Source organism: Trichechus manatus, unplaced genomic scaffold, assembly GCF_000243295.1.
Source record: "Trichechus manatus latirostris isolate Lorelei unplaced genomic scaffold, TriManLat1.0 scaffold00038, whole genome shotgun sequence".
Taxonomy (NCBI): Eukaryota; Metazoa; Chordata; class Mammalia; order Sirenia; family Trichechidae; genus Trichechus; species Trichechus manatus.
In genome coordinates, this window is record NW_004443974.1 from 13,430,149 (window position 1) to 13,447,614 (window position 17,466).

General features: G+C 49.0%; 1 protein-coding gene across 1 annotated transcript in view; it reads left to right on the plus strand.

Annotated features, from left to right (window-relative positions):
- Window positions 1–3,943: 3,943 nt before the first annotated feature.
- MIGA2 (mitoguardin 2) overlaps window positions 3,944–17,466 on the plus strand; it is a 26,207-nt gene continuing 12,684 nt past the window's right edge. Inside the window, exons 1-8 of the mRNA XM_023730801.1 lie at window positions 3,944–4,184; window positions 5,066–5,276; window positions 7,470–7,582; window positions 8,557–8,674; window positions 9,043–9,179; window positions 13,189–13,306; window positions 14,614–14,714; window positions 15,330–15,445. Of these exons, the coding sequence (XP_023586569.1) occupies window positions 4,089–4,184; window positions 5,066–5,276; window positions 7,470–7,582; window positions 8,557–8,674; window positions 9,043–9,179; window positions 13,189–13,306; window positions 14,614–14,714; window positions 15,330–15,445 (1,010 nt within the window). The 5' untranslated portion in view covers window positions 3,944–4,088. The remainder of the gene's footprint in view (window positions 4,185–5,065; window positions 5,277–7,469; window positions 7,583–8,556; window positions 8,675–9,042; window positions 9,180–13,188; window positions 13,307–14,613; window positions 14,715–15,329; window positions 15,446–17,466) is intronic.

Genomic DNA, 17,466 nt, shown 5'->3' on the forward strand with positions numbered 1-17,466 from the left:
GAGCACTTTTAAGTGGGTAATCACCTGAGATGCTCATAACAGCTTAGAAACCACCATCATCTTCATTTTAGGGGTGAGGAAGCTGAGGGTTAGAGGAGTTAAGTGGCCATGGTCACAGGGGAGGAAGTGATGGATCTAGCCTGGGACCCAGGCAGCCCAGCTGTGGAGACCATTCTTCTCCACATCTGGCTCCTCCTTCTTTGGCCTTATCAGCTGCCAATTTCCCCTCTCTCTTGGGTTCCTGCCACCCTGAGTCAAAGATGCCAGGTTCTCTCTTGCCTCTGGGGCACAGCCCATGCTGTTCCTGCTCATCCTTCAGGTCTCTGTTTGGACTTCTTTTCTTTAGGAGCCTTCCTTAATTCCTCATCTCCGCAAGAGGTCCAGCCTAGGTATCTCCTTAGTAACTCCACATCCCCAGGGTCTCCCTGTTAGAGCACCTATCACAAGATAGTAAATACGTGTCTGCTTCTCCGGACACACTATGAACTTCCTGGGACCACCAGTCGTCTTGTCTGCCAGTGTCCAGCTCAGGGGCTGGTGCACAGAAAACATTAGTTTGTTGTTGAATGAATACAGGAATGTGAATGACTTGCTGATAATTATAATTTAAAATCTGAGATGTGGCCAGCTCTTCTGTTAGGAAAGGGCTGCCACATGGTTATCTTTTGATCCCCACCAAAGCCCTTGTGACTCAGGCAAAGCAGGTATTCCATCCCCGTTTTACATCAAGGGAAACTAGAAAACTTCAGAGAGCTGAAGTGGCAGAACTTGAGACCAACTCAGGTATGACTGATTCCAAACTCAGTGTTTGGTGCAAGGCACAGTTGGGTGGTCCGAATTGAATCACACTCCCAACTCTTAGGGAGATAGTGTGTTGTAGGGGAGATAAGGCACTTTTGCAAACAATTCCAAGACAATGTGGAGAGTGGCAAGCGTTTAAGAGGATGCTGCCGGAGCTGAGAGGCGGTGGCATTTGAAAACTGGGCCTTAAAAGGAAGGAAGAATTTGTGCGTGTCGGGGCGGACAGGCGTAAAGCATCCAAAGTTTAAGGCTCACACTGCCAACGTTTCCTTCGAAAGAGCCATTGGTATCCACATGCTATTCCTGATTGCCCCGCCTACGCCCGTTTAAGCGTGGTCCCGTCCTACCCAGCAGCCCGTGTCAATCTAATCCTAATGGCCAATCGTCGGAGAGAAGAGAGCACTTCCGCGCCTCAACCACACTTAGGAGGCGGGGTGAGGACGAGAAAAACTCAAGCCAGATCGGTCACGTGACCCAGCCTATTGGCCCGAGACCCAACCTATTGGCCCGAGGCCGAAGAGGCGCGGAGGGGCCTTGCGACGCTCATTGGCCAGAGAAGTGGGCGGCCCTGTTCGAGGCCACGCCCCGCGGTGGCCCAGAGGTTGGTTGCGCGGGCGCGAAGGAAGGAGACGCTGCCCTTCCACAGCGATGGGAGCTCGGGTGAGTGGTGGTCCCGGGCTATGCCCGCCGGGCGAGCGGGTAGTGCAGCCAGGCCGGGGACTGTGACTTGCAGGGGCTGGACCTGGGCGGGGGTGCAGGTGTCCGGGCCCGACCGAACTGAGAAGATGTCCAGGTTGGTATGAGCAGGTACCCGGGGCGTGGGCGTCGCGAGAGGGTGCCCCTGGGCGGGGGTGGAACGAGAAGGTACCTCGGTCAGTGAGGAGATGCCTCGGCCTGGAATGTTGAGGGGGTTGGCAGTAGGGGCGCATGTACCTGGGCCAGGAAGGTACCCAGGATGGAAGGAGCAGGTGGAGGGCGCCAGAGGGTGCTTGCATTATCCCCAGGGATATTCTGCAGATCGAGGCAAAAGAGGAGATGGCCTGGCCGGGGACTGCGCAAGATGTCCAGTATGGAATGAACAGGTTCTGGAATCGGGGATATTGCTGAGGTCTAGGGCTGGGCTCCAGGGAAGGTGGGGTGGGTGGAGGTGCCCAATGCCCAGTTCAGCAGAGGTGCTCAGACTGGAATGAACAAGAGATTGGGCAGAGGATGGCTCAAGGGGGGCCGGGGACATTGCTGTGGTCAAGGTTCAGAATGAGGAGGTACTCAGGCCAGTCATTATTGGAATCCAGGGCAGAGGAGGAGGTACCCAGGATGGAAAGCATGGATGTCCAGGCTGAAGGTGTTGTAAGTGCTGTGGAGTGCTCGGAGTGAGGAAGTGCCCGCCGAAGGTTCTAGGGCAGGATTAGAAGTGTCCACATGGAGGAGGTCATTGCCCTAGGTTTGTCATCATGGAGAGGAGGTAGGCTGTGGATAGGCTGGACCTGGGTCCAACCCTGGAGTAAAACAGACTTGGGGAGCCAGTGTTATTACCTTGCACTTGCTGCTTTTCTGCTTGGTGGGAGCAGCAGAGACTGCTCTTGACTTTCCTGCAGACAAATGCCAGGCCTCAGTCCCTGCCTCTCAGCCCTGTCTCACTTTGGTGCTCGGGCTCATCTTTGTAGCTCTCTGTGGGCTCCTCACCCGGGGGCATGTGGCATAGTTGAGGGAAGAGTGACAGTTGTAGCAGGCAGGGCAGGGGAAACACTGCTGCAGCCTTGGGATCCCACAGAGCTGAGGTCACACTGCAGCTTGAGCATTTACTCAGTGACCTTGGTCAGGTTGCTCACCTCTCAGCCTCAGTTTCCCCATTGTTAAGACAAACAGTAATTATTATAAGGGTTCTGTGAGTGACTAGACACAAGCCCTTGTGGAGAGCCTGTTCCAAGCCCGGTCCATAGTAAGTACCTGCTGATCCTCTAATGTTCTTGTCCTCCCTCTGCTCTGAGGCCTGGACCAGGCTGGGTGGTGAATGGGGGTTGTTTATAATATTAGCCTGAGCCCTGACCACTGGAGGTCCTGTAGCTCAATCTGCAGCCTCCTGGCAGGATGTCTCCTACCCTTCACAAGATGACAGTTACCTTGGTCCTAGAACAGTACCCCACCCCTCTCCACACACACGCCCCAGCCCTAGAGCTAGACAATAGGATCGTTCCTGCTTCCCACTCACTGGGGATAAGTCACTTCTTGTGCTGGCCCAGTGACTTTGGCTGCCATCCCAGGTAAACAGTGTCTGCCCTGGCCTGTGTGTTCCTTCTGCTTGAGATCCCAGGAGCTGTTGAAGGTACCCTTGGGCTGGGTGGTGGTGGTTGGGGGGCATCCTGCAATGTTTTTGGGACTGGGCTGTGTGTGATCAAGCTACCTATTTCCTGGCCTTAGGATGGGCCATTGGGGTATCCTGGGGGGCGGGGGTGGGTCTCAATAGGCCCCAGGGGAAAGCTGCCCTTGTAGTTCAGGGTTCTGCTGCCCCTTCCTGCTCCGTGTCATGTTTAGCGAAAGAGTTGGGTTGACCACAGAGTCTGTATACCAATAGATCTTGGTTCAAATCCTGACTCCACCATATATCAGCTTTGTGCTCCTGACTTACCCTCTCTGAGTGTCAGTTTCCTCATTGGAAAATGGAGGTGGGTAGTTAGCATCTGCTTCACAGAATTGTAATGATTCAGTGAAATAATGTGTGTAATACAGTCTACAGGAAGATTTTGGCTTTGTAGAAGGTTAAAAAGATGTAATGATTCTCAGTCAGGGGCCTGACCCTGATTTTTGCTTAGCAAAAGGGCCATGGGTTTAAAAAGGTTGAGAAAGTGTGGCATACAGTCCCAAGGTTGAGACTGACCTATCCATCTCCCAGGCCATGGGTCCTCTTCTTGGCCCAGGACCCTAGAGAGCTTCTTTCACTCTCAGGGCTCATGGTGGGCAGAAGGTCTGTGGGGCATTTGGCTGTTTCCCTCCCGGCGGTTGTAGGAGGGCTGGGGCCTGATTCTAGGCCTAATATTCCAGATGTAGGCTCCACTGCCACCTCATCCCCCAGGGCACTCTGTGTGCATTTCTGCACACCCACATGCACAATTCCTTGTGTCTGACTTGGCCATCTGTCCTCCCAGCTCTGTGGAGGGACCCTGTGGTCTATGTGTCCCTGTTCTTCTGGGGTGTGGATAGTGCTTGGGACCCAGCCAGCAGCCAGTTGAAGACATCCTTTTTGGAAGCCGTTGGCCCTGTGGGCTCTTGCCTGGGGTGCTGGTCCTGCCATGGCGTTCCAGAGGACCGAGGGCATGCCCATGATCCAGGCCCTGGCCATGACGGTGGCCGAGATCCCTGTGTTCCTGTACACGACGTTTGGGCAGGTAAGGATCGATCCATGAAACCCTGAGCCACTCAGTCCAGGGGCCCTGCAGCATCTAGGAAAGCTGGGTTCTTGTTATTGCTGTCCTAGCATCTGGTGTCATCTCTTTGAGTGGGGGAAGAAAGACTAGGTCAGGAGTCTGGGGCCCTGAGCCCACTCTTTACCCTAAGACTATGTGAACTCTCCACGTCAGTTTCTTGATCTATAAAAGGGGACAGCAGTGCCTCACCTGCCACACACAAATGTTTGTGGCTGATCAGGCCTCTCGACACTTCCAGGCACTAGGGAAACAGGAATGAGGGATGCAGCCCCACCTGAGTGGCTTCCAATCTACTTGGGCAGAGGGTGAGGCTGGAGCAGTGGGACATGTGCAGATGGAACAGTGGGGTGGAGTGAATGTCATTGTCTTCATGGAGTCATTAAGCAATTGGGATCTGGCAGACCTGGGTTCGATGTCTGTCTCTTACTGTGTCAACCTTGGATATGTGTGTTAGCCTGTGTGAGCCTTAGTTTCCTCATCTGGAAGATGGTAGAGATGCCAAAAGGTAACTCAGGTGAAGTCCTAGTGTGGTACCTGGCATAGTAGGCGCTCAGTCAACGCTGCTGATACAATCATGACTGATGGTGTTAGCGACACCTGGTGGACCCTGGACGCGATCTCCTTGGCATTGTCATTTTGCTGTCTTGAGTGTCCCTTCTTTAGAACTCTCTGGGCTACATTTCAGAGAGGCTAGTCTTGCCCCCTTCTGGAGGTGGCTGCCTCTCAACCATTCACTGGGTGCCTGGGGTGCTCACTGCCCATTAGGTGCTCTGCGGGGCACTCCATCTACCTCGGGACTTTCCTAGGGAGACTAACCTGGCCACCTCCCTCTGTTCCTGCAGTCAGCATTCTCACAGCTGCGGTTGACACCTGGCCTGCGGAAGGTCCTCTTTGCCACAGCCCTAGGGACCCTGACCTTGGCCCTGGCCGCCCACCAGCTGAAGAGACGACGACGGAGGAAGAAGCAGGTCGGCCCCGAGATGGGAGGAGAGCAGATAGGCACGGTGCCCCTCCCCATCCTGATGGCCAGGAAGGTCCCATCGGTGAAGAAAGGTGGGTGGGTATGAGGTGGTGGGGAAGGGCCTGACCTGGGTTCAAATGCCAGCTCGGCAAGTGATTTTCCATCTTCAAGCTGAGTTCCTCCCATCTATGAAGTGGGGATGACAGTGGCATCTCCTTCTTTGAGTCATTGTGAGGATTTGGTGAGTGATGCGCCCAGTCAGTGGAAGCTGTTGTGGTTGTTCTCATTGTCTCCTTCTCACTGACCCCTTTGAGAGTACCTGGGTCCAGAGGGGGCTGGTGGGGCATGGCTCCTCAGTCCAGGGAAGGAGGTCTCCCCAGGTTCAGGAATAGGAAGGGCTGTATGGTTACTGAGCCATATGGTTTTTCTTTTTTTTTTTAATTAAGGTTTAATTTATGTACAGTAAAATTTGCCCTTTTTAGCATATAGTTCTATGAGTTTTGACAGACATACCACCAGTTAAGAACTGTTCCATCACCCTGTAAATTCCCCCATGTCCCTTTTAGTCAGCCCCTCTCCCCTACCCTCAGTCCCTGGCAGCCACTGATTGGTTTTGTGGCTGCTGGTGTGGTCCCCTCTCCCCCTTTTTTTTTTTAATTGATTTTAAAATTGTAAATACAGATGTACAGATAGAGATCGATTGGTTTAGATTTAGATTTTTTTCTGGGGATTTATTCCTAAACATTTGAAAGAACTAAGAAACAGAAAAAAGTGTTATGTAACATACCTACCTTTTTTACTGTCTTTTTTAAATTGATTTTTTATTGTAATATATATATGTATCTAGATACAGCTATCAGTCTCTTCTGGTTTGGCGCAAAGGAGAGGGAAAAACACTAAAGACCCAAGGGAGCAATTAGTCCAAAGGACTAATGGGCTGTGTGAACCACAGCCTAGAGGACCCTGAGACCAGAGGAATTAGATGTTGCCCAGCTACCACTACCTACCGCTCTGACTGGGATTACAATAGAGGGTCCTAGACAGAGTGAGAGAAAAATGTAGAACAAATGATCAAATTCACAAAAAATACCAGACGTACTGGTCTGACGGAGACTGGAGGAACCCCCGAGACTCTGGCCTCCGGAAACTCTTTAACTGAGACTTGAAGCCACTCCCGAAGTTCATCTTTCAGCCAAAGATTAGGCAGGCCCATAAGACAATAACACATGTGAGGAGTGTGCTTCTTAGATCACGCTTAAGTGTAGGAGATTAAATAGGCAACACCTGCCCAGGAACAAAGATGAGAAGGCGGGAGGGGACAGGAGAACTGGAGGAATGGACGTAGTGAACCTGGGGTGGAAAGGGAAAGAGGGAGAGTGTTGACACAACGTGGGATTGCAGCCAATGCTAGGAAACAATTTGTGTACAAATTTTTGAATGAGAAACTAATTTGCTATGTAAACTACCTGAATCACACTTTAAAAAAAAAAAAGGTATATATCTAGAGATGGATTGATGTAGATTTAGATTTTTTTTTAAAGCAGTAACTCCCCACAGTCCCCTGTTAATCATAATCCAGAAACCCAGTGTTTGCTGTGCATGAACACCGTGTGGCTCTCTTTCCAAGGCAAGGCGTTCTCTTAAAGAAACGCTGTTCTAAGAAGCAAAAGTCTCTTTAAAAATGAATTTTAATTGTGAATTATCATTGCAAAATGGAAATTTTATCTTTACAATGGGAAAAATAAGTTTCTAGAGTAGAATAGAAGTACAAACAGCTGCTGAGACGTGTACTGGCCGCTGGAGACCTGGAACCACTGACCTTGAGCCTGTGTACACTATGCCACGGCCACCGTCTGGTACCACCTCCTTGTCCCTTTCCTACTTTTCCCACTTACTTTTTGAAGAAAGTCATTGGTGTATTTTAAAAATTTGTGACCTCAAATCTCTTTTGGAACAAGGAGACTTCTAAATCAGTCATGCAATCAACAACACAAGGAGGTGGGGAAGTAGTCAGATCTCATTCTCAGGCTTATCCTGGCAGATCTGGGCCCTTCCCAGGCCCTGTGCTGAGTGTTGGGGATACAGTAGTGAGCAGGAAAACAGGGAGGGGCCCAGCACTCTTCTGCTATGTACACGACATCAGGGTATTCTGACCATACCCTGACTTGTAAGTCAGGACTGGCGCTCAGATGTGAGGTAAGGGGAGGGTGGTCCAGGTGGGGGATGGCATATGCAGAGGCTAGTTGGGAAACCTGCCATGACCCCTGCCCTCCTGTTCCTCACAGGCTACTCTAGCCGGAGAGTACAGAGCCCCAGTAGCAAGAGCAACGACACGCTCAGCGGCGTTTCCTCCATCGAGCCCAGCAAGCACTCAGGCTCTTCCCACAGCTTGGCCTCGGTGAGGACCTGGGCTAGGGGCACCAGGCCAGGCAGGGGCAGCTGGGGTGCCTGTCATTGCAGCTGGGGTGCCTGAGTAGGCCCTAGTCTCTGCCCTCAGGAAGCTTGTCGACTGGTAGGGAGAGGAAGGAAGAAGTTTCATTCATTCATTCTTCCATCCATGCATCCATCCATCCATGCCCCCATCTATTCATCCATCCATTCAGGCTTTCAAAGATTTCTGTTGATCACTTGTGTGTGCCAGGCATTGGTGAGAGAAAGGTGGATAAGATGCAGAAGAGAAGTTTATGTTCTCCTGGGGAAGATATTTATCTATGAAAGTTCTTTTATTCATGCATTCATCAGACATTGAGCAAGCACCTGCTTTGTGCCAGGGACTCTGTTAGGCACTGGGGATATGGAGGTAAATAAGATAAAAAGGCGTTTATTTTCTCTTGGGGAATGGCTTTTGGTTTGTTCATTCATCCAGTTATTAATTCAGTCAGAAAGCCCAAAGCCCCAGCTCTGGGCCAGGCACTGCCCTAGGGACACAAAGGCGGGCGATAGAAGGTTCTTGTCCTGGAGGAGCCCACAGCCTGGGAGGGTGTGTGATGATGGCTGTGGCCCTTACGCCTGGCCCAGCCTGTAATGGCTGCTGTCTCAGTCCTTCTTGTCAGACGAGTAGAGGAGTCCCAGAGTAGGGAGTGGGTAGTGCTGATCAGCAGCTGGGCTCAGGGTGGGATTTATCAGAGGCTGCTGGTTTCCGGGCCAGCTGTTGGCTTTAGTGTTTCTTCCCACTTAGGCAGTTTCTGTGAGGCATCATCAGGCACTTGGAGTTTGTGGAACCAGCTGTGTTAGGGGCTTGGATGCTATGGCCAGGGGCTAGTTCAGGGATGGTATTTGGAGAGGGCATGGGGAGGGCTCAGAGGGATCCTGCAGTGGGCCTGGGAAGGCCTCACTCCATGCTCTCGGGTCCCTGCGCTGCTTGGCACCCAGATGGTGGCAGTGAACTCATCTAGCCCCATGGCAGCCTGCTTGGGACCATGGGATGCCAAAGGAATGGAAGAATCTGTGGCCGCCAACGATGGCAATGCTGAAAGCCTCTACATGCAAGGTAAGGCCCGGAGGCTGGCCTCTGGGCTTTCTTGGGGTGGAGGTGGGAGGAATGGCCTCCTCCCGGTGCCCAGGCCGGGCTCAGGACATTTTAGGTGCCATTTTGTCTCTACCCACATCATGGTTCCCATCCGTTTCTGAGCAGGGGACAGTCTCCAGGAACCAGTCTGGTCCGAATGAAGGCCTATAAACTGATAAACCCTGAAAAAGGGATCAGGACCTGGCCCACCCCCTTGCCGGGCTCTTGTCCTTCTCTGCCCTCTTGTCTCCTCACTGTTCTGAGCCCCCTCCTGAGTGGTGCTGTGCGGGGCCAGGCAGCTCTTTCTCTGCTGGGGGCCTGACTCTCCCTTCTCTCCTGCCTGTGCTCAGGCATGGAGCTATTCGAGGAGGCTCTGCAGAAGTGGGAGCAGGCTCTGAGCGTGGGGCAGAGAGGGGAGAGCAGCAGCACCCCCACACCGGGGGACAGCCTCCAGAATCCAGAGATGGCTTCAGAGGTGCTATCTGAGGTAGGCATTCTCCCCCTGTGTCCCCTCTTACCCTGGCATGGGAGGAACCACCAGACTGTTTTCTAAAGCAACAGCACCATTTTACATTCCCAGCCAGCAGTGTATGAGGGTTCTAATTTCTTTACATCTTTACCAACACTTGTAATTTTCTGTCTTTTTGAATATAGCCATTCTAGTGGGTATGAAGTGGTGTTTCATTGTGGTTTTGATTTGCATTTCCTTGATAACTAAAGATGTTGAACATCTTTCCATGTGCGTATCGGTCATTTGTATATCTTCTCTGGAGAAATGTCTATTTAGATCTTTTACCTATTTTTTAATTTTTCTTTTTATTATTCAGTCGTAAGAGTTCTGTATATATTCTGCTATCAGGTATATGATCTGCAAATATTTTCTCCCATCCTGTGAGTCGTCTTTTCACTTTCTTGATAGTGTCCTTTCAAACACAAAAGTTTTTAATTTTGTTGAATTGCAGTTTATCTATTTTTTTATTATGTCATTTATGCTTTTGGTGTCATATCTAAGAAACCATTGCCTAGCCCAAGGTCATGAAGATATACTCTTAAGTTTTTTTCCAGGAGTTTTATAGCATTAGCTCTTACATTTAGGTCTGTGAACCGTTTTGAGTTGATTTTTGTATGTGGTGTGAAGTAGGGGCTATAATTTTTTTTTTTAACCAATAAAACCAAGGTCTTGATATATCTAGTAGATATAGTTTTATTACCTGATTTCTTTCTACTAACATTCTTTTCTAAAGAGTTTGCTGTTCATTCTTCCAATTTTTTTAATAACTAGAATAACACATTTATCCTTAAAAAAATTGGGGCCTATTGCATGCAGTTCTGTTCCTTGTTTTTTTCATTTAACAATACATTTTGAACCAAGGACTCCATCAGCCTGAAACCAGAAGAACTAGATGGTGCCTGGCTACCACCAGTGACTGCCCTGATAGGGAACACAACAGAGAGTCCCTGACGGAGCAGGAGAGAAGTGGGGTGCAGAACTCAAATTCTAGTAAAAAGATCAGACTTAATGGTCTGACTGAGACTGGAGGGACCCTGGAAGACACGGCCCCCAGACTCTCTGTTAGCCCTGAACTGAAATCATTTCCGAAGCCAGCTCTTCAGACAGAGATTAGACTGGACTATAAGACTTAAAATGATACTTGTGAAGAGAGTGCGTCTTAGCTCAGGTAGATACATGAGACTAAGTGGGCAGCTCCTGTCCGGAGGTGAGATCAGAAGGCAAAAAGGGACAGGAGCTGGTTGAATGGACATGGGTGGAAAGGAGGAGTGCGCTGTCACAGTATAGGGAGAGCAGCTAGGGTCACAACAATGTGTCTATAAATTTTTGTATGAGAAACTAACTTGAACTGTAAACTTTCACTTAAAGCACAATTTAAAAAAACATCTTGCACAGCTTGTTAATGTGCAAAAGAGTATGCACAGCATAATCCCATGTTTATATAAAAAACATTAGATTTATTAAATAGATACTTGAACACAGTCTAAGAATAAAGTCTGAGAGACACCTCAATGTAACAAGTGTCAACCTCGGGTGGTGAGATGATGTGGATTTTTTTTTAATGTGGTTTAAATGTCATTATATTCTTACCGTTCTTATTTTTAATGTTCCACAGCTCCATTTTGTGAGCTTAGGATTTACATTTCTTTTAAACAGATCATCCTTTTTATTCATGAGGGGAGTACACCTATCCCAGCTTGTCAGCACTGTCCTTCCTTCAACGTGGGGACTGCAGTTGGGACTGCACAAGGCCTGTCACTCTCTCTGCCCGGTCCTGCATGGTGCCAGGGAGGAGCATGCTGATGGCAGAGTTCTGTGGTCAGGCTTCATCCTTGGAGCAGATCAGAGCTCCAGACCCCTGAGATAAAAACTATGATGGCATCCTTTGTAGCCACCAAAGCAATTCACGGGCACAGTGTGAAGAGTGTCAGCTTGTTTTCGGTGGTCTTTTAGGCTCCAGGGGTCAGACGGAAAGGTTGCCAGAGGCCATTCAGGGTGGAAGACAGCACAGCCCAAGGGGAGTGGGTATTATCATCATCATCACCCTTTGCAGATGGATAAACTGAGTCACAGAGAGTAGAAATGGTCAGTCCAAGATACCACAGCTGGTGAATGGCACGGCAAGACTCAAAGCCCACATGTAATCGTCTCCCCAAATGAAAGCCACAGACAAGAAAAAAGAAAAAAATCTCACAACCTAGAGATGGTACCTCTTATATTGGGGTGTGTCTCCCAGACTTTGCTGTTATGTTGTGTTAAAGAGTATATTTTATATACTTAGTGTTTTTACACAAACATGGGATCACAGTGCCCATAATCTTTTGTAGCTTACCTTCTTTCACTTTAGCTTTCCTTTCATATTTTACATGGACATAAACTTTCATCATGAGAAGCCTATAGCTTGACTTTGACTTCAGGGCAGTATTGATCTCTGCTAAAGCTGCAGGCTCCACCAGCCTCATGGGCGGGGCCTGGCACTGCCGCAGCTGCGGCCAGTGGGCCTGGGGTCTTACAGGCCTAGGGTTGAATCTCGACTCTGCCAGGCTGTAGCTGGGTGACCTGGACCAGGCACTTGGCTGAATGATGAGTACGATGATGAGATACCTGGTCCAAGGTGTGTGCTCAGTGAGTAGCAGCCATTTCCACTGTTACTGTACTCTCTGAGCTCTTCCAGCTCCTCCTTCCCAGTGGCCTCAGACCGGAGCTGGCCCTTGTCTCCTCCTCGGGGTCCAGTTACCTGCAGGTGCAGGATCTGGCAGCCTCCGTGGAAGATAGAATTGGGCCCGCCCGAGTCTCACCTCTCAGCCCGGAAGTTCCTGGGGTTGACTGAGAAGTGCCTCTTTCTTCCCACACCTCAGCCTTGGAGGCCCCAGGGCAGCAAGGAAGTCATTGAGGCTACAAGATGCTGCGTGCTCCTTGGAGGGAAGTTCCAGGTGAACTTCACAGTCCAAGCAACCCCCCACCTTCAGCAAAGGCCCACTCAGGCTTCTCTGCAAAGTACTTTCCTGCCATCCATGCCCTCCCCAAGCAGCTGTCCTTTCATTGCCCAGCCTTGGGAGCTGCTGGCTGTGGCCCCAGACCTGCATGGGACTGGAGTTCTCTTCACTTGGCATCCCAGCAACATAGTAACAACTGTTAACTGCTTGTTGCTGCTCCCTGTGCACCAAACACTGTGCTTCACGAGACGCATACTGTTGTCCCCAGTCTACAGAGGAGGCAACTGAGGCTCAGAAGTGAAATATTTTCCTGGCACATACAGTTAATATATGATAGTGGGATTTGAACCCAGCTCTTTCTGGGCTTCTAATCGTACTCCTATTATAGTAATAATAACAATAGTTAAATCACTTAATGATCATTGCCATGAGGCAGTCTTGTGTGAAGTACGTTACATACTCTATCTCTTAAATTTTCCCTGAAGCCCTATAAAGCAGTCATTCTTATCTCAGTTGACAGATAAGGAAACTGAGGCTCAGAATGGGGAAGTTAGTTGCCCAGGTCAAGATTTGAACCCATGTCTGTTTGTGAGCCACAGATCTAATTTAGATTTTTCTAGAAGCCACATTAAAAAACAAAAAGAAGCAGGCAAAATTGATTTTAATAATATATTTTGTATACGCTAATATGCCCTAAATATTATCACTTCAACATGTAATCAGTATTAAAAATTACTAATGAGTTGTTTTACATTCTTTTTTTTGTGCTGAGTCTTTGAAATCTGGTGACCAAGACCACATAATTTACACTTAATGGCACATGTCAGCTTGGACTGGCCTTATTTCAACTGCTTGATCACATCGTGTGGCAGGCGGCTCCTGTACTGACCAGTGCAGGTCTAGCACCTAGGCTGTTGGCTCCTGTGCCACAGAGCCTTCTCCTCCTTCCCCAGGGGCCTGGGGCTCGGGCCGTGTCAGTGGTGAGGGATGAGGCCATTCCCTTGGGGAGCTTGGAGGGTCTGGGTTGACGGCCATTGCTTTCCACAAAGCCGGAGTCACAACGAAGGGAGTTTGCAGAGAAGCTGGAGTCGCTGCTGCACCGTGCCTACCACCTGCAGGAGGAGTTTGGCTCCACCTTCCCATCGGACAGCATGCTGCTGGATCTTGGTGAGCTGGCCCAGGACCCACAGAGGGGCGGTGAGAGAACCAAGGGGGGACTGGAGTCAGTGGATCAGACAAGTCAGAATTCTCAGGGCCCTCAGACTTCATCTTCTCTAGTGCCTTATTGCACAGGTGGGGAAACTGAGGCCCAGCAGGGGACAGAGACATGCCATTATACGTGGCAGGTAGGAACGGAGCTAGGAGGAGGCCTGGGAGTCCCTGGCCAGCACTCCTTGTCCCATCCCACTGGGAGCAGGCCCTGGGGTTTGTTAGCACCCCCCAATGGTGTTTCTGGGCATTTGGGTTGAGCACTGACTGTCCTACTAACCTGCTGGCTTCTGGGCAGGCACTGGGCGGGCTGAGGGGTGCCTCACGTAGAGATTAACCCAAAGCAGGCCACAGGGCTAAGAACAGAGGTCCCATTGTTGGCCCCATTGAGGTAAAGGAGTATGACATCATCAAGTGTGAATGAAGTCATTCAGCCAAGCAACCAGTGTTCTCCTAGTGCCCACTGTGTACCACGCCCTGTGCTGTGACTGTAACACATGGCCCTGTCTGGAGGCTCTCCTGAGGGTCAGGCTCCCTGGCTTTACTGGTGGGGACACAGACCCAGAAAGGGGAGCGGGTTGGCCAAGGCTACGTGTGCCCCCGTGGTTTCTCCCCACGTGGCCTCAGTGTGGCTCTGCCTGTTGGGGAAATTGTCCTTCCTCTGGCCTCCTCATGTGGCAGAGAAAGGCTCCTTCTTGGGCTGGTGGGGCATTCACGGTGGCCCACTGTGGGTCTGTGGTCTTTGTTTATTTGACAAACATTTCCTAGCCACCTACAAAGGTCCAAACCCTTCAGCCTCTGAGCTGGAGGAGGCAGAGACGCCAAGTGAGTGGCCCACAGACTCCTTTGAGCCCTTTGGTATCAATGGCTAAGTTTTGCCTTGTCAGGAAGGGGGCATGAGTTGCCCAGGGCTATAGCACAGCAGTGTCTCCACCGGCTGCAGAACTCAGGGGCCACCAGGCCTCAGGGTCCATCAGTGTGAGCATGGGCCAGCCCCTCACCAGCCTATGTCTCAGTGTCCCCACCTGTGAAGTGGGGATGATCGTGTGTCCATCTCATGATGTTGTGAGGCTTGAAGGAGATAATTAATTTGAGGTGATAGCCCAGTGTCTTCACACAGAAGTACTCAATAAAGAGGCACTCTGTGAGCATCAGCATCAACCATCCCAGGCAGAACCTCCATAGATCCGGTGTTGGTAGGCTTTGCATACCTGGATTCTAGAAAGCTCTGTGAGGAAGTCTCAGCCAAGCCCTTCCCCTTCCAGAGAGGACCCTCATGCTGCCCCTGACTGAGGGCTCACTGCATCTCCAGGCCGATGATGAGGACAGCCTGACCTCAGAGGATTCCTTCTTCTCAGCCACCGAGGTGACCAGGGCAGAGGGAGGGCTGATTCCACCTCACGTCTCCCAGAGCCAGGGATGGGTTGAAGGCTGAGGTTCCTGTGGAGGCCAGCAGGGCGAGCAGTAGGTCGTGGGAAAGTGAGGCATTTCCTCTGATGGGAGTAGAATTTGGCAGTCACCAAGTGCTGCTCCCTGGGGACTCAGTGTACTTTCCAAAGAGGAGGTGGCCTGGGAAGCCAAGGATCTTAGGTCCTGTGGATGAGAGCAAAGGTCCCCAGCCCTCAACTGCTGCAGCCCACACTGACCTCACCCTTCTTCAGACATCCATGCCCACTGTTTGGCATTAGTGTCCTGTCAAGACCACGTGTCAGGCCTGGCGGTCCTTTGCCTGAGGACAGTAAATAGTCCTTTCGGGAAGGGGCCCTGGAAATGGGGATGCTGAGGCCAGGAGGGAGTGGCGACCTGCTCCAGGTTACTCAGTCACCCTCCTGCTTTGGGTTAGTGCTCCTTCTGACATACCCTCTGAGAGACTGGCAGTGCAGGGGGAAGCCCCTAGGTTGTCCTCTGCTGGCAGACTGATACAGCTTACGAGGCTCTGACAGCCCTCCTTCCTCATCCTCTGCATCCTCCGCCTCCCCAGCTCTTTGAGTCCCTGCAGACTGGAGATTACCCGATCCCACTCTCCAGGCCTGCGGCTGCCTACGAGGAGGCCCTGCAACTGGTGAAGGAGGGGAAAGTGCCCTGCCGGACCCTTAGGTGAGCTCAGTGGAAGGAGGGAGGGAGAAAGGGAGCAGGAGGCAGGTATGGTGAGCCCTGTCCTGTCCCCCTTGGAGAAGCTGGGGAAGCCAGCAGTGCTTGACAAGGACTCAGCTTGGCCAGGTTAGCTGAGGGTCCTGATGGGCTGGCAACAGTTCCAGCGCTCGGCCAAGGATGAATGGCCCTGAGCACCAAGACAGACAGGCTTGTTATTAACAATAGCAATACCAAATTGATATACTTAATGAAACTATAGTTAATACTTGTTTTTAACTTCTCAAAGTAGTGCAGCTTCAGAAACAACAGTGGGCACTTTCTAAACCCAGTGTCCCAACACTACCCCTTTTTAGCAGAGGTTAGGAACTCAGGCTTTGGGGATTGTATCCAGTTCTGCCACTTTATAGCAGGTGGCACTGGACAAGTTGCTTAACTTTTCTTAGTCTCGATTTTCTCATCTGTAGTTATTTTTATGTCTCTTATCCATCTTAATACTTCTGCATAGTATAAGGTAGAGTTCAATTCATTTTTTCCTATATGAATATCCAGTTATTCCAGCACTATTTGTTAAAAAAATTTTCCTTTCCTTGTCGTTGTGTATTGGTGTCTTTGTCGAAAGTCAGGTGACTATTTCTGAACTCTGTTCTCTTCCATTATTCTGTATATCTATTCTTGAACCAATACCACAGTGTTTTGATTACTGTAGCCTTATGGCAGGTCTTGAAATACGGTAGTGAAGTTGTTCACTTCAACTTAGCTTTTCTTCTTCAAGATTGTCTCGGCTTTTGCATTTCCATATAAATTTTAGAGGCAGCTTGTAACTTTATACACACACACACAAAAACCCTGCTGGGATTTTGATCAAGATTGTGTTGAATCTATAGATCAGTTTGGGACAATCTTAATATTGATTCTTCTAATCCACTGACATGGTATATTTCTCCATTTCAGTCGACTTTAATGTCTCTCATCAGTGTTTTGTAATTTTCAGAGTACAGGCCTTGTACATCTTTTGTTAAATTTATTCCTGGGTCTTTGGCTTTTTTTCTAATTTTTAATTTTATTGTGATAAAATATATATAACATAAAATTTGCCATTTTAACCATTTTAAATGTACAACTCAGTGGCACTAATTACATTCACAGTGTTATGCAGCCATCACCACTATCTATTTCTAACTTTGATTTTTTTTATGTTATTGTAAATACTATTTCTATTTTATTTTATTTTCCAGTTATTTGTTCATTAGAACATTTGTAAATGTGAATCTTTTGTTTTTTTTTACCCTGTCTGATCACAAAAGCTATAACATGCTCATTGGAAAAAATTCAAACATTATACACATATTTAGGAAACAAAACTTTCATGATCTCAGTCCCCACAAACTCAATCCACTGTTAATAATTGTCTGTTTTTTTCAGCTTTAAAATAGGAATTCTGTTTTTACAAAATTGAAATCATGCTGTGTATACCACATACTGTTTTATATCATTCCCTTTCCACTTAACACCCTGAATGTCTTTCTGTGCTTGTTCCAGTCTCACTGTTTCCCTTGGCCACTTGCTGAACTTTTGTGGGAGTGGAGCATCATTTATTTAGCTGGCCCCCACTGATTAGTGTTTTCATTTCTTGCCATTACAAACTATGCTGAAATGAACATTTTTTTTTATTGTGGTAAATATGAATGTAACAAGTTATTTGCCTTTTCAGCATTCTTCACGTACAATTCAGTAAATTAATTATGTTTGTCATGTTGTGCAATGAACACTTATTTTTTTTTATTTTTATTTTTTACTGTACTTCAGGTGAAGGCTTACAGAAAAAATACTTTCTCATGAAACAGTAGTACACATGTTGTTTTATGACATTGGTTAACAACCCCACAACATATCAACCCTTCTAACTTCTCAACCTTGTTTTTTGGTGAAAATACGCATAGCCAAAGATATACCATTTCAAAAATTTCTACATGCACAGTTCAGTGACATTGACTACGCTCTTCCAATTGTGCTGTTATTCTCAC